The sequence below is a fragment of the Nycticebus coucang genome, chromosome 1 (genome assembly GCF_027406575.1).
Source record: "Nycticebus coucang isolate mNycCou1 chromosome 1, mNycCou1.pri, whole genome shotgun sequence".
Taxonomy (NCBI): Eukaryota; Metazoa; Chordata; class Mammalia; order Primates; family Lorisidae; genus Nycticebus; species Nycticebus coucang.
Window position 1 is genome coordinate 151,098,003 of NC_069780.1, and position 19,892 is coordinate 151,117,894.

The window sequence follows — 19,892 nt, forward strand, 5'->3', positions numbered from 1 at the left end:
AATTTTTCTATTTTTAGTAGAGACAGAGTCTTGATCTTGCTCAGGCTGGCCTCAAACTCCTGAGCTCAAGGGACCCTCTCACCTTGGCCTCCCACAATGCTAGGATTACAGGCATGAGTCCGTAATCCAAGCCCATCCCAAAATGTGGCTGCTTTTTTATTGTTGTTGTTTAGCAGGCCCCGGTTGGGTTCAAAGCCACCAGCCCCAGTGCACTGGGACAGCATTCTAACCATTGGGCTATAGGTGCCCAAATGTGGCCACTATTAAAAAGTGGCAACCAACAGACTTTCACTGGAAGATACTAGTTTCGTTGGTACTTAATAAGTAATCTAAGGCGTGAAACTCTGGCTATGTGAATATTCTGTTTCCCAACAACATTTTACTAAATGATTTCAGCATCAATGCGGATGCTTGCCTGAGTCAATTTTTACACTGAGGTTCACAAAATGATGCATTTTTATTCTATCACCCTTTGTGTATTTATTCAGTAGTTTCTTAGTTTTCTTCTGTAAAGAAGCGCATTCCTTGCAAATTAATACATTCCTTTTGAAAAGATGTTTGGAGAACACTTAGAGATCTAAAAGTAGATCTGCCATTCAATCCTATAATTCCTCTACTAGGTATATACCCAGAAGACCAAAAAGCACATTATAACAAAATATTTGTACCAGAATGTTTATTGCAGCCCAATTCATAATTGCTAAGTCATGGAAAAAGCCCAAGTGCCCATCGATCCACGAATGGATTAATAAATTGTGGTATATGTACACCATGGAATATTATGCAGCCTTAAAGAAAGATGGAGACTTTACCTCTTTCATGTTTACATGGATGGAGTTGGAACATATTCTTCTTAGTAAAGTATCTCAAGAATGGAAGAAAAAGTATCCAATGTACTCAGCCCTACTATGAAACTAATTTATGGCTTTCACATGAAAGCTATAACCCAGTTATAACCTAAGAATAGGGGGAAGAGGGAGAGGGAGGGGCGGGAGGGGGAGGATGGGCGGAGGGAGGGTGATTGGTGGGATTACACCTGTGGTGCATCTTACAAGGGTACATGTGAAACTTAGTAAATGTAGAATATAAATGTCTTAACACAATAACTAAGAAAATGCCAGGAAGGCTATGTTAACCAGTGTGATGAAAATGTGTCAAACGATCTACAAAACCAGTGCATGGTGCCCCATGATCGCATTAATGTACACAGCTATGATTTAATAAAAAAAAAAAATTAAAAGAAAAAGAAGCGCATTCCTTTTCCCACTCCTGCTCTCTAGTAATCACGGTGGACTCATGGATGGATCTTTTAAACTCAGTGTATTAGGCTCGGTGCCTGTGGCTCAAGCGGCTGAGGTGCCAGCTACATACACCTGAGCTGGTGGGTTCGAATCCAGCCCAGGGCCATAACCAAAAAATAGCCGGGCATTGTGGCAGGCGCCTGTAGTCCCAGTTACTTGGGAGGCAGAAGCAGGAGAGTTGCTTGAGCCTAGGAGTTGGAGGTTGTTGGGAGCTGTAATGCCATGGCACTCTACCCAGGGCGATAGACAGCTTGAGGCTCTGTCTCAAAAAAAAGAAAAAAATGTATGGGTTTTTTCACAAAGGTACTATTTATAAAGTTGCAAATGTAGGAAAAGCCACAAGGGACAGTGCCAGTGCAGTGATCCACTGCTGGTGGCATCCTGCATGTTTGTTTGTTTGTTTGAGACAGAGTCTCATTTTGTTGTCTTTGGTAGAGTGCTGTGGCATCACAGCTCACAGCAACCTCCAACTTTTGGGCTTAGGCGATTCTCTTGCCTCAGCCTCCCGAGTAGCTGGGATTACAGGTGCCCACACAACACCTAGCTATTTTTGTAGTCGTTGTTGTTGTTGTTGTTGTAGGTTGGCCGAAGCCAGGTTTGAACCCGCCACCCTCAGTATTGTCATTGTTGTTTAGCAGGCCCTGGGCTGGGTTCGAACTCACCAGTCCCGGTGTATGTGGCTGGCACCCTACCCACTGAGCTACGGGTGCCGAGCCTTGACATGCTTTTTGACCAAGTAGGCTGTGCTCATCACCTCCGCGTCCATATTTGCCTTGACACCTTCCCGCTGAGATCCAGTTTGCTCCACTGGAATGGTCCCTGCCATTCACCTTCTGAGACTTCAGTCCTTGTCTGTGGCTTTTGAAATTACCACACTCATCTTTCTTTAAATACTTTCTCCTTGGCTGGGCGCAGTGGCTCACGCCTGTAATCTGAGCACTCTGGGAGGCTGAGGTGGGTGGATTGCTTGAGCTCATGAGTTCGAGACCAGCCTGAGCAAAAGCAAGATCCCGTCTCTACTAACAAATAGAAAAACTGATGTAAGAGGATCGCTTGAGCCTGAGTTGGAGGTTGCTATGAGCTATGGTGCCATGGCACTCTACCCAGGGTGACAGCTTGAGACTCTGTCTCAAAAAAACAAAACTAAACTAAAAACCCCAACTGTCTCCTTTCTTGATTCCCCCGATCACGTGTTTGAACATCACCTCTTGTCTCCATCTATCCTGCCCCCTCTCCGCCTACGCTTTAAATCATCTTCAGGGTTCTGGTCTTGGTCATTTCTTTTCACTGAACGTTTCTCCTCAAGTATTCTCACCCAGTGTCCCTCACTGCTACCCATGGGTGGTAGGTGCTAGAAAGTCACCTACTTGATGTCCCTTTTTCTCCGACTGCCTTACAGGGAGGAAGTTCTGGCCAAATGAGGTCTGAGTGAAAATTTGCTAAGAATTTTTAGGAAAGTTTGTGTTTTCTTGACATAGACATTACTTTTTCATTCATTTTTTTTTTTTCCTCCCAATTGTAGACTGGAGAGCAGAAGTTGAGGCGAGGGATGAAAGCCTCCTGCTGAGAAGAGTGCAGTGGAAAGATAAAACCTGGTAACACTGATGACCTCAGAGGGCTGACACACCAGCCCTGGTCTGCCTACTCCTGGACTTTTACATATGTGAGAAAAAGATCTGTATGTAATCAAGTCCCTTTCCCAAACAACTGAATATAACCCTACATGGTACATCGATGGCTTCAATACCCATTTAAATGTTGAGAAACTAAAATATCTCTAAAGGTACTGTTGTGTATACACTGGAAATTTCTACTGGGACATCCTCCAGGCAACTTGCATTTAAGTGTCTAAAGCACATCATGTCCTCAAATCTACTCTTGTGGTTTCCTAGTACCAGTAATGGCACCACTGTCCACTCAGGTGACCCAGCCAGGACGGGAGAAGCACCCTCCTTCTCCTCATTCTCCTCACACCCGATACCATCTTAAGTTCTTTCAGTTCTGCTGTTGACATCCCTCAGGTTTGTTTCCTCCTGCTCCTTACCATGATGCTCCTCATAATTTCTCTCCTGGATCCTGAAACTGCCTCTGACTTTCTCCCTGTCTCTGTATTGCCCTCTCTTCCAGATGCTAAGACAGTGATCTTTCTAACAAACAGATGTGATCACACCATTCCCTGCCCAAGATTTTTTCAGTATCTGCTCATCCCTCTTCATTTCTCATCCTATACCCTTCCTCCCCATTTCATCTTGGGTACCACCTTGTCTCAGGATGACTCCATAGATGGTGAGAAATGTTGAGCAAATTGGCTTCAAGGAAAGCAAGCTATCACTTGGTAGCTATCTTAATAATGAACTCTAATAGGAATTTTAGCATCATGGGAAAAGGAACTTTGGGGCATGAAGTATTTGTCCCTTTCAACATCAGCTTAGCCTAGTTTTACCTCTACAGATGTGACAAAGCTGTAACTGAGGGTTGGGTGGCATGGGCCCCAGAGATGCCAGGGTGACTAGCAGAGATGAGATTGGCTTGGTCATGGATGGAGTTTTTTTTCAGTAACAGATTGTGTAACAGTGATCTATTGTAAAATAAAATCCACATTACCGCCATGGAAGCATAATGGAATGCTACATATGTGGATTTGGTTATAATTAGGCTTTAGTGATAAGCGTTTCACATCAGTGTGTATAATGAGACATTAGTTTTCTCTCAGACGTTAGTTCTCTAGCTTCTATAACTAGCATCTCTAATTCTATTCATAACTTAGAAGACAAAAATCTTAGCGCCAACTTCACAAAGTAGAGGCTCCCTTCCAATTTTCTACTTTCCTTCTTTTGTTTTATAAGCTTAGGCCCAGGTCAGATGTCAAAAAGATCAGTCTAGCCCCCAAATGAGTTTTGTCTAGCTTACAGTTCTTAATAAAAAATTTAAATTAGGGCAGTGCCTGTGGCTCAGTGGGTAGGGTGCCAGCCTCATATACCAAAGGTGGCGATAATGGGTGCCAGCCTCATATACCAAACCCGGCCCCAGCCAAACTTCAACAAAAAAATAGCCAGGTGCTGTGGCGGGTGCCTCTAGTCCCAGCTACTCAGGAGGCTGAGGCAGGAGAATCGCCTAAGCCCAGGAGTTGGAGGTTGCTGTGAGCTGTGTGACGCCACGGCACTCTACCGAGGGCGATACACTGAGACTCTGTCTCTACCAAAAAAAAAAAAAAAAAAAAAAATTAAATTCGTTTCCATTATTTAAAAATCAGGAAGTTATACCTAAAATTCAAATTTCCAGCTTCTCTTGGAAATTTGAAGGCTTTGGTGATACTGGGCTTTTATTCTGGTATGGTAACTATGGCTCTCTTGGACATGAATCTGACATGAACTCTCAGGTCTGCCACAGCCTTGCTAGGGACACTTCTAGTCCCAAAGGCTCCTTTTCTCTCTTATGCCAACTCAACCTGAGATTTATGCTTACAGCATCATTTATTTATAAAATTGACGAACCTAAAAAATGTCATGACATAGACAAGTGGCCATTTGTATAAGTTTCCATTGGTCACTGTTTTTGTAATACATTTTGTATTACAACAAATAAATTACTATGTCAGTTCCTAAATGCATTTCCACATGAGCACAGTTCCCCAACATTTTCTCAGGTTCTGTCTGACTTGCAGATTTGGTCATTTTATAAACTTACAAATACCATTTAAATATAATCAAGGAGCGATAGATTCCCTCACTTCATCTGAAACAAAAAGCTTTTCTCCGTGTTAATATTTTCTGAAGTGACAGAGTGCACCCTTTCACAAAAATATCCAAAACTTACTTAGAAGATGCATATTTTAAAATCAGATGATACAGACAACTTGAAAAAGGCTTCTGGACCCAGTGATATAAACCAGGTTAATGCACTTAATGCATTAACTTCAGAGTGGATGAAGTCTCATGAAGTTTGAGTGAGAAATGACTACAGAAATATGAAGAATACAAAGTGGAAAACAGCAACACATGACCACGGGGCACAGGCTGAGACTACATCTGTGGGCTAGACCAAATAAGTTCCTCAGCACAGTTGGAATTGCAGAATGATCAAACTGCCCCACTTCGACGTGCTCCAAAGTATGGCTGAAAAACAGTAGCTGGTGAATAAATCTGTATTTTCCCTCCCAACAGTGCAACCTTAGAAAATAGCTTTTATGCTTTTCTTTTTTGTCACTTTTTGGGTTTTCTTTTATCTTTGTGTATATTAATGCATTTGTGGGGTACAATGTGCTGAATTGATAAACAATGTGGAATGCTTACATTGAACTGATTAATGTAACCATCATCTCGCTTGCTTGTTTGTTGTGGTAAGATATTTTATACTCTATAAAATTTATACTCTATTTTTTTTAGGCAGAGTTTCACTATGTGGCCCTCAGTAGAGTGCTGTAGCATCACAGCTCACAGCAACTTCTAACTCTTGGGCTTAAGTGATTCTCTTGCCTCAGCCTCCCAAGTAGCTGGGACTACAGGCGCCCGCCACAACGCCTAGCTATTTTTTGGTTGTAGTTGTCGTTTAGCAGGCCTGGGCTGGGTTCGAACCCGTCAGCCTCGGTGTGTGTAGCTGGTGCCCTAACCACTGACCTACAGGCACCAAGCCATAAGGCCACAGAGTTTCACTATGTCCCCCTTGGTAGAGTGCTGTGGCATCCCAGCTCACAGCAACCTCCAACTCTTGGGCTTAAAGTGATTCTTTTGCCTCAGCTTCCCAAGTAGCTGGGACTACAAGTGCCCACTACGACACCTGGCTATTTTTTGTTGCAGTTGTCATTGTTGTTTTAGCTGGCCCGGGCTAGGTTCGAACCTGCCAACCTTGGTGTATGTGGCTGGCACTGTAACCACTGTGCTACAGGCACCGAGCCTATATTCTTAATAGTTTTCAAATGTACCATTGTATTATGCACATTAGATGAGGTCCCACCAAATGCCCTCCCTCCTCGTGACCTCCCCCCTCCCTTTCCCTCTCTCTCCTCTTCCCTCTTTCTTTCTGGACTACAGTTATATCATTCATATGAATGTGTAGGTGATTATATGTTGGTTTCATAGGGGTATTGGGTACATTGGATACTTTTTCTTCTATTCTTGAGACACTTTACTAAGAAGACTACTCAACTAAAAATAAACCTACTATTCGAACCTGCAATTCCTCTACTAGGTATATACCCAGATGATCAAAAATCATTTAGCAACAAAGACATTTGATCCAGAATGTTTATTGCAGCCAAATTCATAATTGCCAAGTCATGGAAGTAGTCCAAGTGCCCGTGGACTCATGAATGGATTGTGGTCTATGTACACCATGGAATACTATGGAGCCATGCTATGCAGCCATAAAAAGATGGAGACTTTACACCTTTTATGTTTACCTGGATGGAGCTAGAACATACTCTTTTTATGCTTTCTTACACCACATGATCTAAAGAGAACTGTGTTTAATCTGTGCCATCTCAGAACTGTAGCAGTATTTATATGTAAGTATATAACATGTCATATGATACATATGATGAATTGTTAATTGTATAAGTCATAAACTAGGTAAAAAAGTTTCTAAAAACTTAATTGTTTAAAAAGCTTGCTTTCTTGGGCGGTGTCTGTGGCTCAGCCTCATATACCAAGGGTGGCGGGTTCGAACCTGACCCTGGTCAAACCGCAACAACAAAAAATAGGGTGTTGTGGTGGGTGCCTGTAGTCCCAGCTACTTGGAAGGCTGAGGCAAGAGAATTGTCTAAGCCCAAGAGCTGGAGGTTGCTGTGAGCTGTGACACCACAGCTCCCTACCAAGGGCGACAAAATGAGACTCTGCCTTAAAAAAAAACAAAAAACAGCTTTTCTTCTTTTCGTAAACCAAGTCCTTAAATATTGATTGTGGAGACTGTATGTGAGGGGAGGGGATATATAGAAAATCTCTGTACTTTCCACTTAATCTTGCTTTTAAACCTAATTGCACTAAAAAATAAAGTCTATTTTTTTTTTTAAAGCTCTTAGGTTGTAGTGAGGGCAGTGGGGTTGGAGCAACAAAAGGCAGCTAAGTTGGGTGGGGATCCAGGCATTGGTCACATGTGGGGAGGAACCAAGCTAGTCAGTATGTGGAGAATAATTGGAGCCAGGGTTCTCATTACCTGAGAAAGGAGGTACAGATTTGGAAAGTTTGAATGAAACTTGGCATTAGATCAGAACTCAAAGACTGGTGTGAACACATGATTTTTATGTGACTAGTCTGCATGCGACGAAACTGTGCCTATTCATATATGTATGAAAATTATATATGAATTTTATATTATATATAATTATATAAATTATATAACGAATCTTAAATATATTTATATCTTATGAATCTTACAAATAACAAAATTATATATTAATTATACATATAGTTACATAAATTATATATGAAAATTACATATGTAATTTTCTAACCCCACAAAGAAGGCCTGGGAGCAGTGACACCCAGTAGTAATGAGCATATCTAGCAGCCACATCTTGGTTTTCAAATACTATTTTCCATTAAAGGAATTAGGGCTCTTTGGGCAAAAGGATGATCACAGGGCCACAGCAGATGGAGCTCAAAGTATGGAAGTGCTCAAAGAATGATGGCTTGCCAAGGACAAAGATGCTAGCTCTCAGAAGTTCCCCCTAGCCAATGTGAGCAAATATACAACAATATATGATAAAAGTAAATGAGAGAAGAGAATGCTCTTCCTTATAGCAAAGTGCCAATGAATACAATACAGAAGAAATGAAGGAACTGGAAGATCACCATTTGGCAACTAACAGAGAAATAATTCAGGCAAGAAAGCTAAGAGCAGAGAGCTAAAATTAGATAAGACAAATAGGATATTTATGTAGTCTCAAAGTATCACCCCATAGCATACTTAATATAAAGGTGGAAATTAATTATAAAGGGAAAGATAACTCTACAGTTATCCATCATGGTTAACATCACCAATGATGGGACAAACCGTCCTCTGAGCTCCCAGCTCTGATACACTGAGAAGAGCACAGCATCACCCCCTATGATTTTCCCACTAAAAATGTGTACTCTGAATCTAATTATGAGGAGTTTAGAAAAAACTCAAGTTGAGGGGCTTCTACAAAACAATAACCTAACATCCTGAAAAAAAGTTAAGGCCATGAATGTCAAGGAAGAACCAAGACACAGTCCTGGACTTGAATGAGACTGAAGAAACATGACAGCTAAGAGCAACATGCGGTCTTGGGTGGGATCCTCTTGCTCATAAAGGACAAAACTGGGCAGCTGCCAACAGCTGACTATGGTCTCTGAGAGAAGTGTATATATGAGTTCTTTGTTGTATTCTTGTAACTTTTATGGACGTGTAAAATTATTTCAAAATAAATAAAAGTCACAACTTTTGTTCAAAAACTTTTATTTACTATAAAGACAAAAACACCAAAATAGGTACAAATACTATAAAATTGGTTCAATGGGGTAAAAATTTTAATTAAAATATCTCGATATATTTAAAATAACAAAGGATACATTTAAGCCAAATTTTCTTAACCCAGAGATTTTTTTTTTTTTTGTAACATTTGCTTACACAGTAAGGTGCTAATAGAAGTTAGCCCTTAAGCCCTGGAAGTCTTAGGAATCATAGTCACACAGCAAATATAATTTCATTGTGAAAGTGAACTTTGGTAGAAGAAAAATCTATAGGACACCTGAGGTAGTAGAAAGTGGAATAAACAGCAGTAGACACTATTTACAACTTGAGTACCAAATAACATTAAGAACACGAAAATAATTACACAATACAATTTTCAGTCCAGCTTTGATCCAAAGAAAATAAGAATATTACATCACATTTGCACTGAAAACAAAACAAAAAACAAAACACCACAATTACCAGCAAGCTGAGGGAACTGCAAACAAACTCAAACACAATGGACTCTGACACTGATAGTTTGAGTTTGAAATGTGGTGGGCATGGTGATCTACAAAGTAATACTGATTAGCTGAGGTTCCTCAGTTTATACAGTTTACATTTCTGTCAGACACAGTATTAATCTGACCAATGATCTTCCAGTACATAAAATGGCAAGAGTGCATCCTTTAAAGCTTGCACATGAGAGACTTGGAAACAATCTCATTAGAATTGTGAAAATTCTAAGTAGTCAAAAAACAAAAGCCAACAAACAACACAAAAAAGAAAATAAAACAAGTCAAGTACAACACATTTAGAGCTACCGAACTTCACATTTCTGTTCTATTTTTTAACTCTTCAAATGTTGCCAATCTTGCAAAACAAAGGAATGTAAAATTTCACTAAGAAACATACACATAAAAAAACAAACTGCCTTTTAAAAATTATAAGCAATATAATCCCTGTAAACTTATCTTGTAACTTATTTCACTTCCAATTTGTGTTGTACATTTAAAATGTACTCTATATAGCTTATTTAGTTTATCCTGAGTCTTTGAGAATAACCAATTCTATTTCACACTGGCTTCTGAAGAGTTAAAACTAAAATCTCAAAGCTGTATTTATCAGTACTTGATTTAAAAGACTCACAAAAAAGGGATAAAGGAGCTACCATTTTCCTTCAGGATTCCATGCACCTGAACTCAACCCTAGAATAAAACCATTAGATAATTGTGCAAAATTCAAGGAATTAGTGAATAAAATTCAATCATTTTCTTTCTGAACACATTTTCCAAATTCAAAGCAAATTTATTGTTTAAAAACATTACTAATTAGTAGTTGAGTAATTAAGCTAAATTAAGTTAATTTTTGTTTTAATTATCAGCCAGGCCTACTATAAAGGGATGGTACACAGAAGAAGGAAAATAGTAGTTCCGTGTTATCATCACCAGTGGTGGTAAATGACGGATTGTTACACACACAGTAAGACCTAACTGATGTGAAGTTTACTAAAGCTGACAAAGGAAACCAAAACGTTATAAAAATTCAAATAAATTTCAAAGTAATCTTGATCTTGGTTGCGAGCTGCATCACAGAGAACAGTTGATTTTTCAGTTAATTTACATTGAACCTGCACTATAAGAGCAGTGACTGACTCAAATGTAGGTAGTACTTTATGATATTCCAATTTAAAAACAAAGTTAAATCTGTATTTAAAAAACTCTTGCAATAGCAAGATATTTAATAAATTCTAGTTCACACACCTAGTTCTATTTTTTTCTTATTTGCAAAGATCACCTTTCCCTGAATATTAAACAAAAATGAAGGTGAAATGAAAATACAGAACCATAACTTCCAAAAACGAAATGAATGGGCCAACAGTAAAATGCACAATGAACCACAATTTCCCAGGCATTAAAAAAAAAATAAAGGTCAACTGTGGGTCATAAAGAAGTTATCAACTTTTAAAAATATATGTATTTACTGCTACTCATAGCATACTCTGATTTAAAAGAGGCAGATACTGATTTTACAGCCAGTGACAAAAAAATTGAACGAAACTGCAGAACCCCCTGCTTGTGATAACTATATGAAATGGAATAATTATTGAGATATTAAAATAGATCCTGAGCCCCTCAGCCGCTAATATTGCTGAAAAAGTGCTCCAAAAATAAAATTATGTTTTGCTATTCAGTCATGCAAACTTCACTGTTTTGCTGTTCACCTAGGGCCAGTTCTTGGAAAGGCACAGTTTACAGTTCCTGCACAAGTTTGGACTTTTGCTTAGGTACAGATCATGATTTGTCAATCACATACTTAGGTAAGGGTTCCCCACTGGCCTGGTTCATAGCTGTTCAGTGGCGTGAAGGCCAGTCGATTATTGGCATGGCTCCCCACAAGTTTTTTTTCTCCTGTTGAGCATCCTGTCTCTACTGCAGTTTATTCGTGAAACTGGCTACCACGTAGTACGGAAGACTGGATGCTTCAGTAGCTCTCTTGATGGAGGTCTGTCCTGAGGTTGAAGTTCTAAACAACGAAGAGCCACATCTCGTAAACCAGGAGACAGGTGTGAAGGGATCGATGGGGCAGTAGTCGCACTAGCAATCTGTAGGAGATAAAGGCAGAGCATTGGTCCTTTCCACAACTGGAACTGCTAATACAGAAATGCATCTACTTTATAACCTCATTTGCATCCTGAATGTAGAGGAATTGAAGCACAAATGGGAAGACTTTCTGCTATCAAGAAATCTATGGAAAACTCACCCACTGGATGGACAGGTTTCCTCTAAGAGTCTGGCAAGTTTTAGGATTTTAGAATTTGATTAAATCAATCCTATTCAGTTGGATCTAGAGTTTTCCTTATTGTCTAAATGAACAAGGCTAAGTACACATCACAATGATCAGGTAAGGAAATTATTCACTCAAATGAATTCTGCTTTCCTCATATTCAGTCTCTGAGATGGTTTGTCCTTTTTGTGAAACATAAAACTTTTTCTATGTTTTCAGCACAGAGTGAGAAAGACCAGATCTGGTCAGTCTATTTAGTACATAGAAAACACAACTGCATTAAACTTTTTTCTTCAATGTTGGACAAATCCTAATTCTTAGTATCAAATATACTAAAAACAACTTTTTTTTTTTTTTTGAGACAGAATCTCAGTTTGTCACCCCGACTACAGCGCAGCAGCGTGATCATAGCTCATGGCAACATCTAACTCCTGGGTTCAAGCGATCCTCTCATCTCAGCCTCCCAAGGAACTGGAACTACAGACAAGGGTAACGATGCCTAGCTAACTTTTTATTTTTGGGGGAGAGATGTAGTCTCACTCTTGCTCAGGCTGCTCTCAAACTCCTGACTTGAAGCTATCCTCCTATCTCAGCCTCCCAGAGTGCTAGAATTGCTGGTGGGAGCCACTATGCCAGGCATGAAGAACTTTTTGATAAATCTAAATAATTTTAAGTCTAAATAAATTAAATCCACCTAACTACAAGAAAATCTTCCCCCAAATGTGGACTGTGCCAATTTGAAAATCATTTTTACTTATTTCTATGGTTTCACCAAAATACTGAAAATAAAATCAAACTTTCAAATTGATCCTGGCCTTGAGTATTTATTGTGCAACTTCTGTTTAGGTTTCTGTGGAAGGGAATAAAAATAAATCAGACAGGAATGGCCCTCAAGGAGACTCAGTTTGAAAAGGAAGATAAGACAGGAACATAAACAAGCATAAGACCAGCAAGAAAGTGTCAGACACAGGTACATACTAAAGTGTGACAGTCTGGAGAAGGACCAGACCCGTGTGCCACAGAGTGCCTGAAGTAGGAAGAGTGCTGAATGCAAACTTGAATTAGAACCAGAACCACACAGACAAGGGACAAGGTCAGTAAGGAAAACAGAGGAAAAGAGCAATAATAGCAATACCGCAAACTAGGTCCTGTCAGAGTGACTGAGGATCCTACACAGCTGGGGAGGAACTTACGGCAGGTGGGGGCGCCTGTGTGGGCTCAGTGCTTGCCTATGGCCCACAGGTAATTTTATCTTCATAATAATCTTAGAATGTAGGTGCTGTTCTTCTGCCTACTTTACAAATATGAGAAGGCAGGATAGATACAAAAGTAATTGTCTTATGGTCATGCGGCCCGTAAGAGCCAGGGTTTGAAACCAAGTCCGAATGACTCCCCAGCTTTTGTCTACAAAAGTTAACTATCTCAACCATTATTACTGTTCAGTGGTAGAAATGGAGAGAATGAATTTAAGGGTTGTAAGAAGGTAGAACTGGATTGCCAATTGACTAGGTGTGAAAAGTAAAAAAGTTGTTAAGTTAAATTCTGCCTGAATAAATGACAAGCAGAAATCACCCGCATATTTCAAGGAAGATATACCTTCATCTTAGAGTGACACTTAGGGAGAGCCCATGAAAATTTGCCCCCTGCCTATTTTAGCATAAATAATTACCTTAAATATCAAAGCAAGATGATTAGAGTGTTTTTCTGCATTCCAAGGTGGTTTTGCACAAGCCATTTCTATAATAGCACAGCCAACGCTCCACACATCACAGCTCCTACCGTACTGCTGGCCTCTTAGTACCTGAGGATAAACAAAGTCAATTTGGAAATGTGACTCATTTAAAAAAAAGGGAAAGCCATTTTGTAGTTACAAATTCTAGTTTTTAACTTCAGGGTAAATAATGGTACAAATAGTAATTATATGGATTACCTGAGATCTCATTTCATTAATACGCTTAATTTTCTGTGCAATACGAAGTATTCTGGACAACTTTGAGATTCTGTACTAGAGTGACATCACAGAATTTTGCTCTTAGCAAATTATGTGGCCAGAGTACAACAAATAATCCCTATATATGAACACGGAGAGTTACGAGCACTGCAGCAGAGGCTGAGTCAGCACGGCAATGCTTAAACTTTCCCACTACTGCCGAGGCTTTGCTCTGTGTGCTCATCTCTCTCTGGAGCAGAGAGAGAACTATTTAAAAAAATTTCTATTACGTGCATTTTTGGTTAACTGCAAAACAATTACTATAAAGTACTCAACAATTCTTTGTAAGAAATAGCCTTTCATAGCAAATCTATTAAAACCTATCTTTTTAAATTGTGTCATGACAAAGATGGAAAAGTAGGGAATAGGGTATGAAAGGAAAGATGTTATTGAAGTCTTATGTTCAGGGCTTGTGGACTTTTAATTGGTAAGTACGTACTGGATACCACCGCAAAATAAATCGGTATAGTGCTGTCATGAAGAAATACTTTCATCACACACAAAGCTGCTGCTCACCTCAGGTGCCATAAACGCAATTGTCCCCAATAACTGCCCCTGAAACTCTCCCGCACCAGTTCCTTTTGACGCCAACCTGGCTGCAGCTCCAAAATCTGCAATTCTTAGTCTCTGACCTGTACTGTCAATTAGCAAATTGGCACCTGTCAACAAACACAGCAAATGACCTTAAATGTTAAAAACAAAAAGAGAGATTAAAAATCCAGTAATATGTTACTAATGAAATAGGACAATGACAAAAGAAAGAAGTGGACTGCCACCTTCTTTTCCTTTCACTTCATTCCTACAGGTCTCCCTAGTTTATATATAAAATCTAAGTCTCAGAGGAAAAGTCTAAAAAACAGTATTAAGGTATAAAGAGGTCAAGACAGAGATTTTAGTGAAACTCATATTAATGAATGTTGAAAACCTTTAATATTTACAACTTTCTTCAAACTTCAATGTAATTTACATTTAAGACAATGTTTTGTTGAAACATGCTAATCTAAATCAATTCAAACCACAGTAGAAGCTCTAAAGCTGACAGCACCTCCCTACAGTGACCGTCCCCTTAAGCTGTCCTACTTTTCACAAACCAGACGTACATCACATGTGCGTTCACTGCGGCAGGCCTAGCTCCTTGTTGATGACCTCCACATGTCAACCCGTTTGTTACAGTCCTTGGGGTGGTCAACTTACAGAGATTCTACTGTATATGCTTTATTTCATAATTACACCTTAATAAAAAGCTAATGTTAGAAAATTACTTATATATAAAATTAGTATATATAATATACTCAATATATTATATCAAATACTGCCTAAAGAGATCCATGATAGAAAACCACAGTTGCTCTTAATAAAAATAAAGTGACCTGCAAAAGATCTGAGAATTTTTTTCTTAAAAGAAGTTTATAATATCCCCATTATCCTAAATAAAACCAGGAACAGGATCTTTCTGGGAGTCAGTATATCATGAGGCCAAGACAAAGAATCCCTGTACCTCGATTTTCCACTTTCTGCCATCAACTAGCAGTAAAACTGTGGGAAAAAATCAGTCTCTCTTATACTGAATATACTTTTCTATGAAAAGAGGAAGACAGATTAAATGACCCTTGAGGCTCCTTTCTGTTCCAGTACTTTACTGATTTGCGTTACTCGGGAGAACAATCCCATAGTTAGAAACTTAGGTTAGAAACAATAAACAAAGGTCCAAATTTTAAAATTACATTTGTTTTCTTACTGTCACTAGATAAAAATTAAAAGAATCCTCACCTTTAACATCTCTGTGAATGATCTGGTTTTCATGGAGATATGAAAGGCCACGAAGTAACTGTTCAGTATAGTTAATAACTACTGATTCTTTGAAGGCTCCATATTTACTCAGCAAATGAGCCACAGATCCTCCTATATGAAAAATACAAAACAGAAACAATTATCATAAACTTAAGCCAGAATTAAAATTGTTTATTAAACTTTGGTTCCTAAAGCTTGCACTGCATGAACTCACAGTCACATCTAAAATATTAAATTTATACCCTGTATCACAAGCAAAACTGATTTAAGAACACATTCCTATATTATCTTAAAAATCTATTAATTAGGGCGGCACCTGTGGCTCAGTCGGTAAGGCGCCGGCCCCATATACCGAGGGTGGCGGGTTCAAACCCGGCCCCGGCCAAACTGCAGCCAAAAAATAGCCGGGCGTTGTGGCGGGCGCCTGTGGTCCCAGCTACTCGGGAGGCTGAGGCAAGAGAATCGCTTAAGCCCAGGAGTTGGAGGTTGCTGTGAGCTGTGTGAGGCCACGGCACTCTACCGAGGGCCATAAAGTGAGACTCTGTCTCTACAAAAAAAAAAAAAAAAAAAATCTATTAATTAGAAGACATTTTCACAGATCCCTCATGTAACTAGTTTATTGGAGGGCCAAGATTTAAAAAAAAAATTTTTTTTGAGACAGAGTCTAACTATGTCACCCTTGGTAGAGTGCCGTGGTGGCATGGCTCACAGCAACCTCAAACTCTTTGGGCTTAAGTGATTCTCTTGCCTCAGCCTCCCAAGTAGCTGGGACTACAGGTGCCTGCTACAACGCCTGGCTATTTTTTTGTTGCTGTTGTTGTTTAGCAGGTCTGGGCTGGATTTGAAAATGGCAGCCTTGGTGTATGTGGCCAGTGACCTAACCACTGACCATGGATGCTGAGCCAAGATTTTAGAAAACTTTAAAGAAGTTTAGATGAAACTTTCTAAAATGTACAACTCACTTCTGTCTTCTTAACCAAAATAAAAAATGCCTTTATACTAGTGACTTCAATGCTAACAATGCTAACATGCTGTTTAGCAGAAGGCAAAGAGAACATGCAAAGGTTCCAGAAGATATGGAGTTAGGCTTTATTTCTTACCATTTCCTCGTCCTGACCTTGGACAAGTCATAAATTCAGTGAGTCTTATTAAAAAGTGTTTATAATAGCCAACCATCTACTTTGTATTATGAAGACCAATAATACATAATACATGTAAGAACTGACTGGTCAATGAAATGCATTCTTAAAATACACACAAATCTAGGAAGTTAAACTAAAGAATCTATTCACCACATCTCAAGTCATTTATTTTACTGTATACATTGTATAGTACAAAATAAAACTCAGTCTTTTATCTGTTCAAGTAGATGACAAGACTCAACTTTATACTTCAGTGCTGGTTCACTAATAGTAAGTTTAAATTGTATGTTTTTTTTTTTTTATTGTTATACTGAAACACTTCCTAATCTGTCCAATTAATGATAGTCACTTGGAAAAATATGGATCTTATAATATCAGGCATTAAAAAAATCATTCTTATAAACAATGCTACCCAATCATTTAAAAACATACTAGAAAAACTTAAAACATAGAGGTAGTGAAAATTTTACTTATGTTGACAAAAGACAAAACAAAGTATCTGCAGGTCATACTAATATATTAAGGGCAGTTTGTTTTTAGAAACTCAACTGTTTAATAAAAATAAATGTTCATTAGCTGTTTTTCCTAAATTTAACAGCAGAAAGTTAAATCTATGTTCTATTATTTGTACATGAACACACCTGCCATCCATTCGATGAAGAGATTGTAATTGCTCTTCTCACATGTGGCCCCCAACATCCTAATGATGTTCGGATGATTCAGATGGCTCATCATTCTTATCTCTTCTCTTAATGCTTCCACCACTTCTTCTTGCTCAGAAGATGTGTTTCTGACGTACGTCACCTGTTTCAAATGAACACGTTCACAAAGTTTTGAAGTTTTCACTAATCTGATTTAAAATGGACAAATCCAAATTGGCTTATATATAAGGAGCAGATGGCATGTATGTTCATGGATGTAGAGCACTTAAAAAAAAAATGTCAGACTCTCTTAGTTAAGAATCTAGTTTAAGAAGCAGTGCAATATAGTAAACATAGTGGGATACAGCCAGTATATTTCAAGTGTTTGAAGACAGAGAACAAATGAGAAAAGTCTAGTCATGGGAGAAGAATTAAGAATGAAGTCATTTTCCTATCCGGATTAGCACGCTCATTATAAAAAGCATGTGGCGCCTGTGGCTCAAAGGAGTAGTAGTACTGGAGGTGGCGGGTTCAAACTCGGCCCCGGCCAAAAACTGCAAAAAAATAAACTACAGGAACCCTAAGATGGCACTGCACCCACATACTGCTGAAAGAAGCAGGAAACCATCCCTTTACCAACCATAAAAACCAAGAACAAAAAACTAAAACTTCCACAAGCTTCATCTTGATATTGTATTTTATAATAATTATGCTTCAACTTTAATAATACAATTCATAATGTTACTGGTGCTTTGGCAATATCTACTTGAAAATTTAGTGTTTCTTAAAGTTTAAACAACTAAAACACATACACAGGACATAGCCTTTATTGTTTTTATTTGCTCATGCTTCATTTTGTAAGTTGAATAATTTTGTTGATATGCTCTCTGGATATTTACCTGCTTAACAGCCATTAAAGTTCCAGTTCCCACATCTTGAGCCTGATAACAAGAAGAAAATGCTCCAAGGCCTATCTGCTGACCTTTCAGCCATTCAGTGTCTTCTCTGTAGGGTTGCTTTGCTTTGGTATGTCCTGGTAGAGTCTCTGGTGTCTACATATTAAAAGAAAGCCACTTTTTAATTATTAAGTTAAAAGAGTAAGATTTTGTGACATTAGCCTGGCAAAGTATTACTTTATGTTTAGTCTGGCTTCCCAAACCATCTATAAACTTGACCTCTGAATGGGTGGTGCTGGTGACCAACATCAAATGTAGAAGTAATCACCATTATACCATCAATCAGAAATGCAAGGAGGGTTACTATTTAAATGATACAAACCTTACTGTTACGTAAGAATTCTATGTGAAAAACCTGTTTGCAATGATTAACTTGTTAAAAGCAGCATTTCTGAATGAGATTCATTTTAGCACGGTCCAAGGCAACTCTAACCTCGTAAGAATTTGTACTCACATCCTGTTGAATGATGATGATATCTTCCCCATTCTCAACCTGAAGCTGAGGAACTACGGGAAGGGCATCCTGAGATGCTGACATTGCCATGGCAATCGCTAAAGCTTCCTCCTCTTCAGCTTCCATCTTTTCTTTGCACTTCCGATTGTGATTCACATCATCTTTGTAGGTATCATCATTTTCAGCCTTTTCAGGAGAAAGGACAGCAACTTCTGACTTAAAAGTTACTGTCGTATCACTTGAAGGCATGGATGCTTCAAGAAGGTCCTCAATACTGGAGTTGAGCTCTGTATTGACATCAAGTCTGCATTTCTCCTCTACTGGGGTGAACACTGTCTCATCACTGGGTATGACAGCATTACTACTATTGCTACTGCCAAAGCTGTCATCACATTTGGTACTGTTCAGATCAAGTGTCATGCTGTTTTTTGAGACATCTCCCTGTTTACTTGCATTGCCTGGGGTAGGTCGAGATGGCTTTGGCCTGTGTATATTACTAGAGAGCAGGGGTCTTGACTGAGTAAAGATTGGAGAAACTTTACCCGAGTCTTTGTTTTCAGAACAGTTTCTCTGGAATTGTAGAGAAAACTTGCGCTGCATTTGAGGAGATGCAGAAGGTATTTTGCAGGGAATGAATCCTTGAGGTCTATGTTTAGACACATCTGTTACAGCGCTGGCTGGCACGGATGGGGCTGCTGCAGCACAAGAGGCTGACTTGGCTGGGAACATTAACTGGGAATGATGAGATAAGGGAGAGGAGTTCAAACACTGACTGTGGGGTCTGCCTTTTGTTTGAACCATTGGCTTTGGTTGCTCTGTTGTTGCTGCTGAACTAGGAAGTCCTACTGAAATGCCGGCCAGTCTGTCAGAAATGTCCTCTGAACTGGCACTCAATTTTGTAGCACATAATCCTTTTCCAGTTTTCTCTAAATGGACTGTGCACTCAAGAGAACCATTCTCTGTGGTTTCTGGACAGCTGTTAGGAGCAGACGCCTGCAGAAAGCTGTCCTGTTGCCCACTCAAAGTCTCTTCTATGCCCAGCTGGATGGCCTCGGCGATTTCCACCTCATCTGCAATAGCCATCAAGCGGCGACGCATCCTGGAGAAGTGAGTGGAGCTGGAAACACTCAGCATTTCTAACAGCTTTGAAAACACGTGGGGTACTGTAGTAACCATTCTTGCAGAACTCAAATAGATCCTTCGGGAAAGTTTGCCAACCATTGAGTGGGTATTATCAATGGACTGCAAAGCAAAGGTCAAGAGGGACAGCAGCTTCTTATACCTGAAACAAAAAAGCAAAATTACGAGACAGTCTGGATTACTGAAAAATGTATGTACATTTAAAAAAAACAGCAGTAATTTATAGCTTGTACAGTCCAAAATCCATTTTAGTATAAAGGGTCTACAACTTTCTAATTAA

General features: G+C 39.1%; 1 protein-coding gene across 4 annotated transcripts in view; it reads right to left on the reverse strand.

Annotated features, from left to right (window-relative positions):
* Window positions 1–8,700: 8,700 nt before the first annotated feature.
* MAP3K1 (mitogen-activated protein kinase kinase kinase 1) overlaps window positions 8,701–19,892 on the reverse strand; it is an 82,820-nt gene continuing 71,628 nt past the window's right edge. For all 4 annotated transcript variants that reach the window (XM_053590322.1, XM_053590300.1, XM_053590314.1 and 1 more), the window contains exons 14-20: window positions 18,473–19,754; window positions 17,962–18,114; window positions 17,063–17,225; window positions 15,259–15,390; window positions 14,005–14,147; window positions 13,168–13,299; window positions 8,701–11,316 (exon numbers count right to left, since the gene is read on the reverse strand). In XM_053590322.1, coding sequence (XP_053446297.1) covers window positions 11,167–11,316; window positions 13,168–13,299; window positions 14,005–14,147; window positions 15,259–15,390; window positions 17,063–17,225; window positions 17,962–18,114; window positions 18,473–19,754 — 2,155 coding nt within the window. In that variant the 3' untranslated portion in view covers window positions 8,701–11,166. The remainder of the gene's footprint in view (window positions 11,317–13,167; window positions 13,300–14,004; window positions 14,148–15,258; window positions 15,391–17,062; window positions 17,226–17,961; window positions 18,115–18,472; window positions 19,755–19,892) is intronic.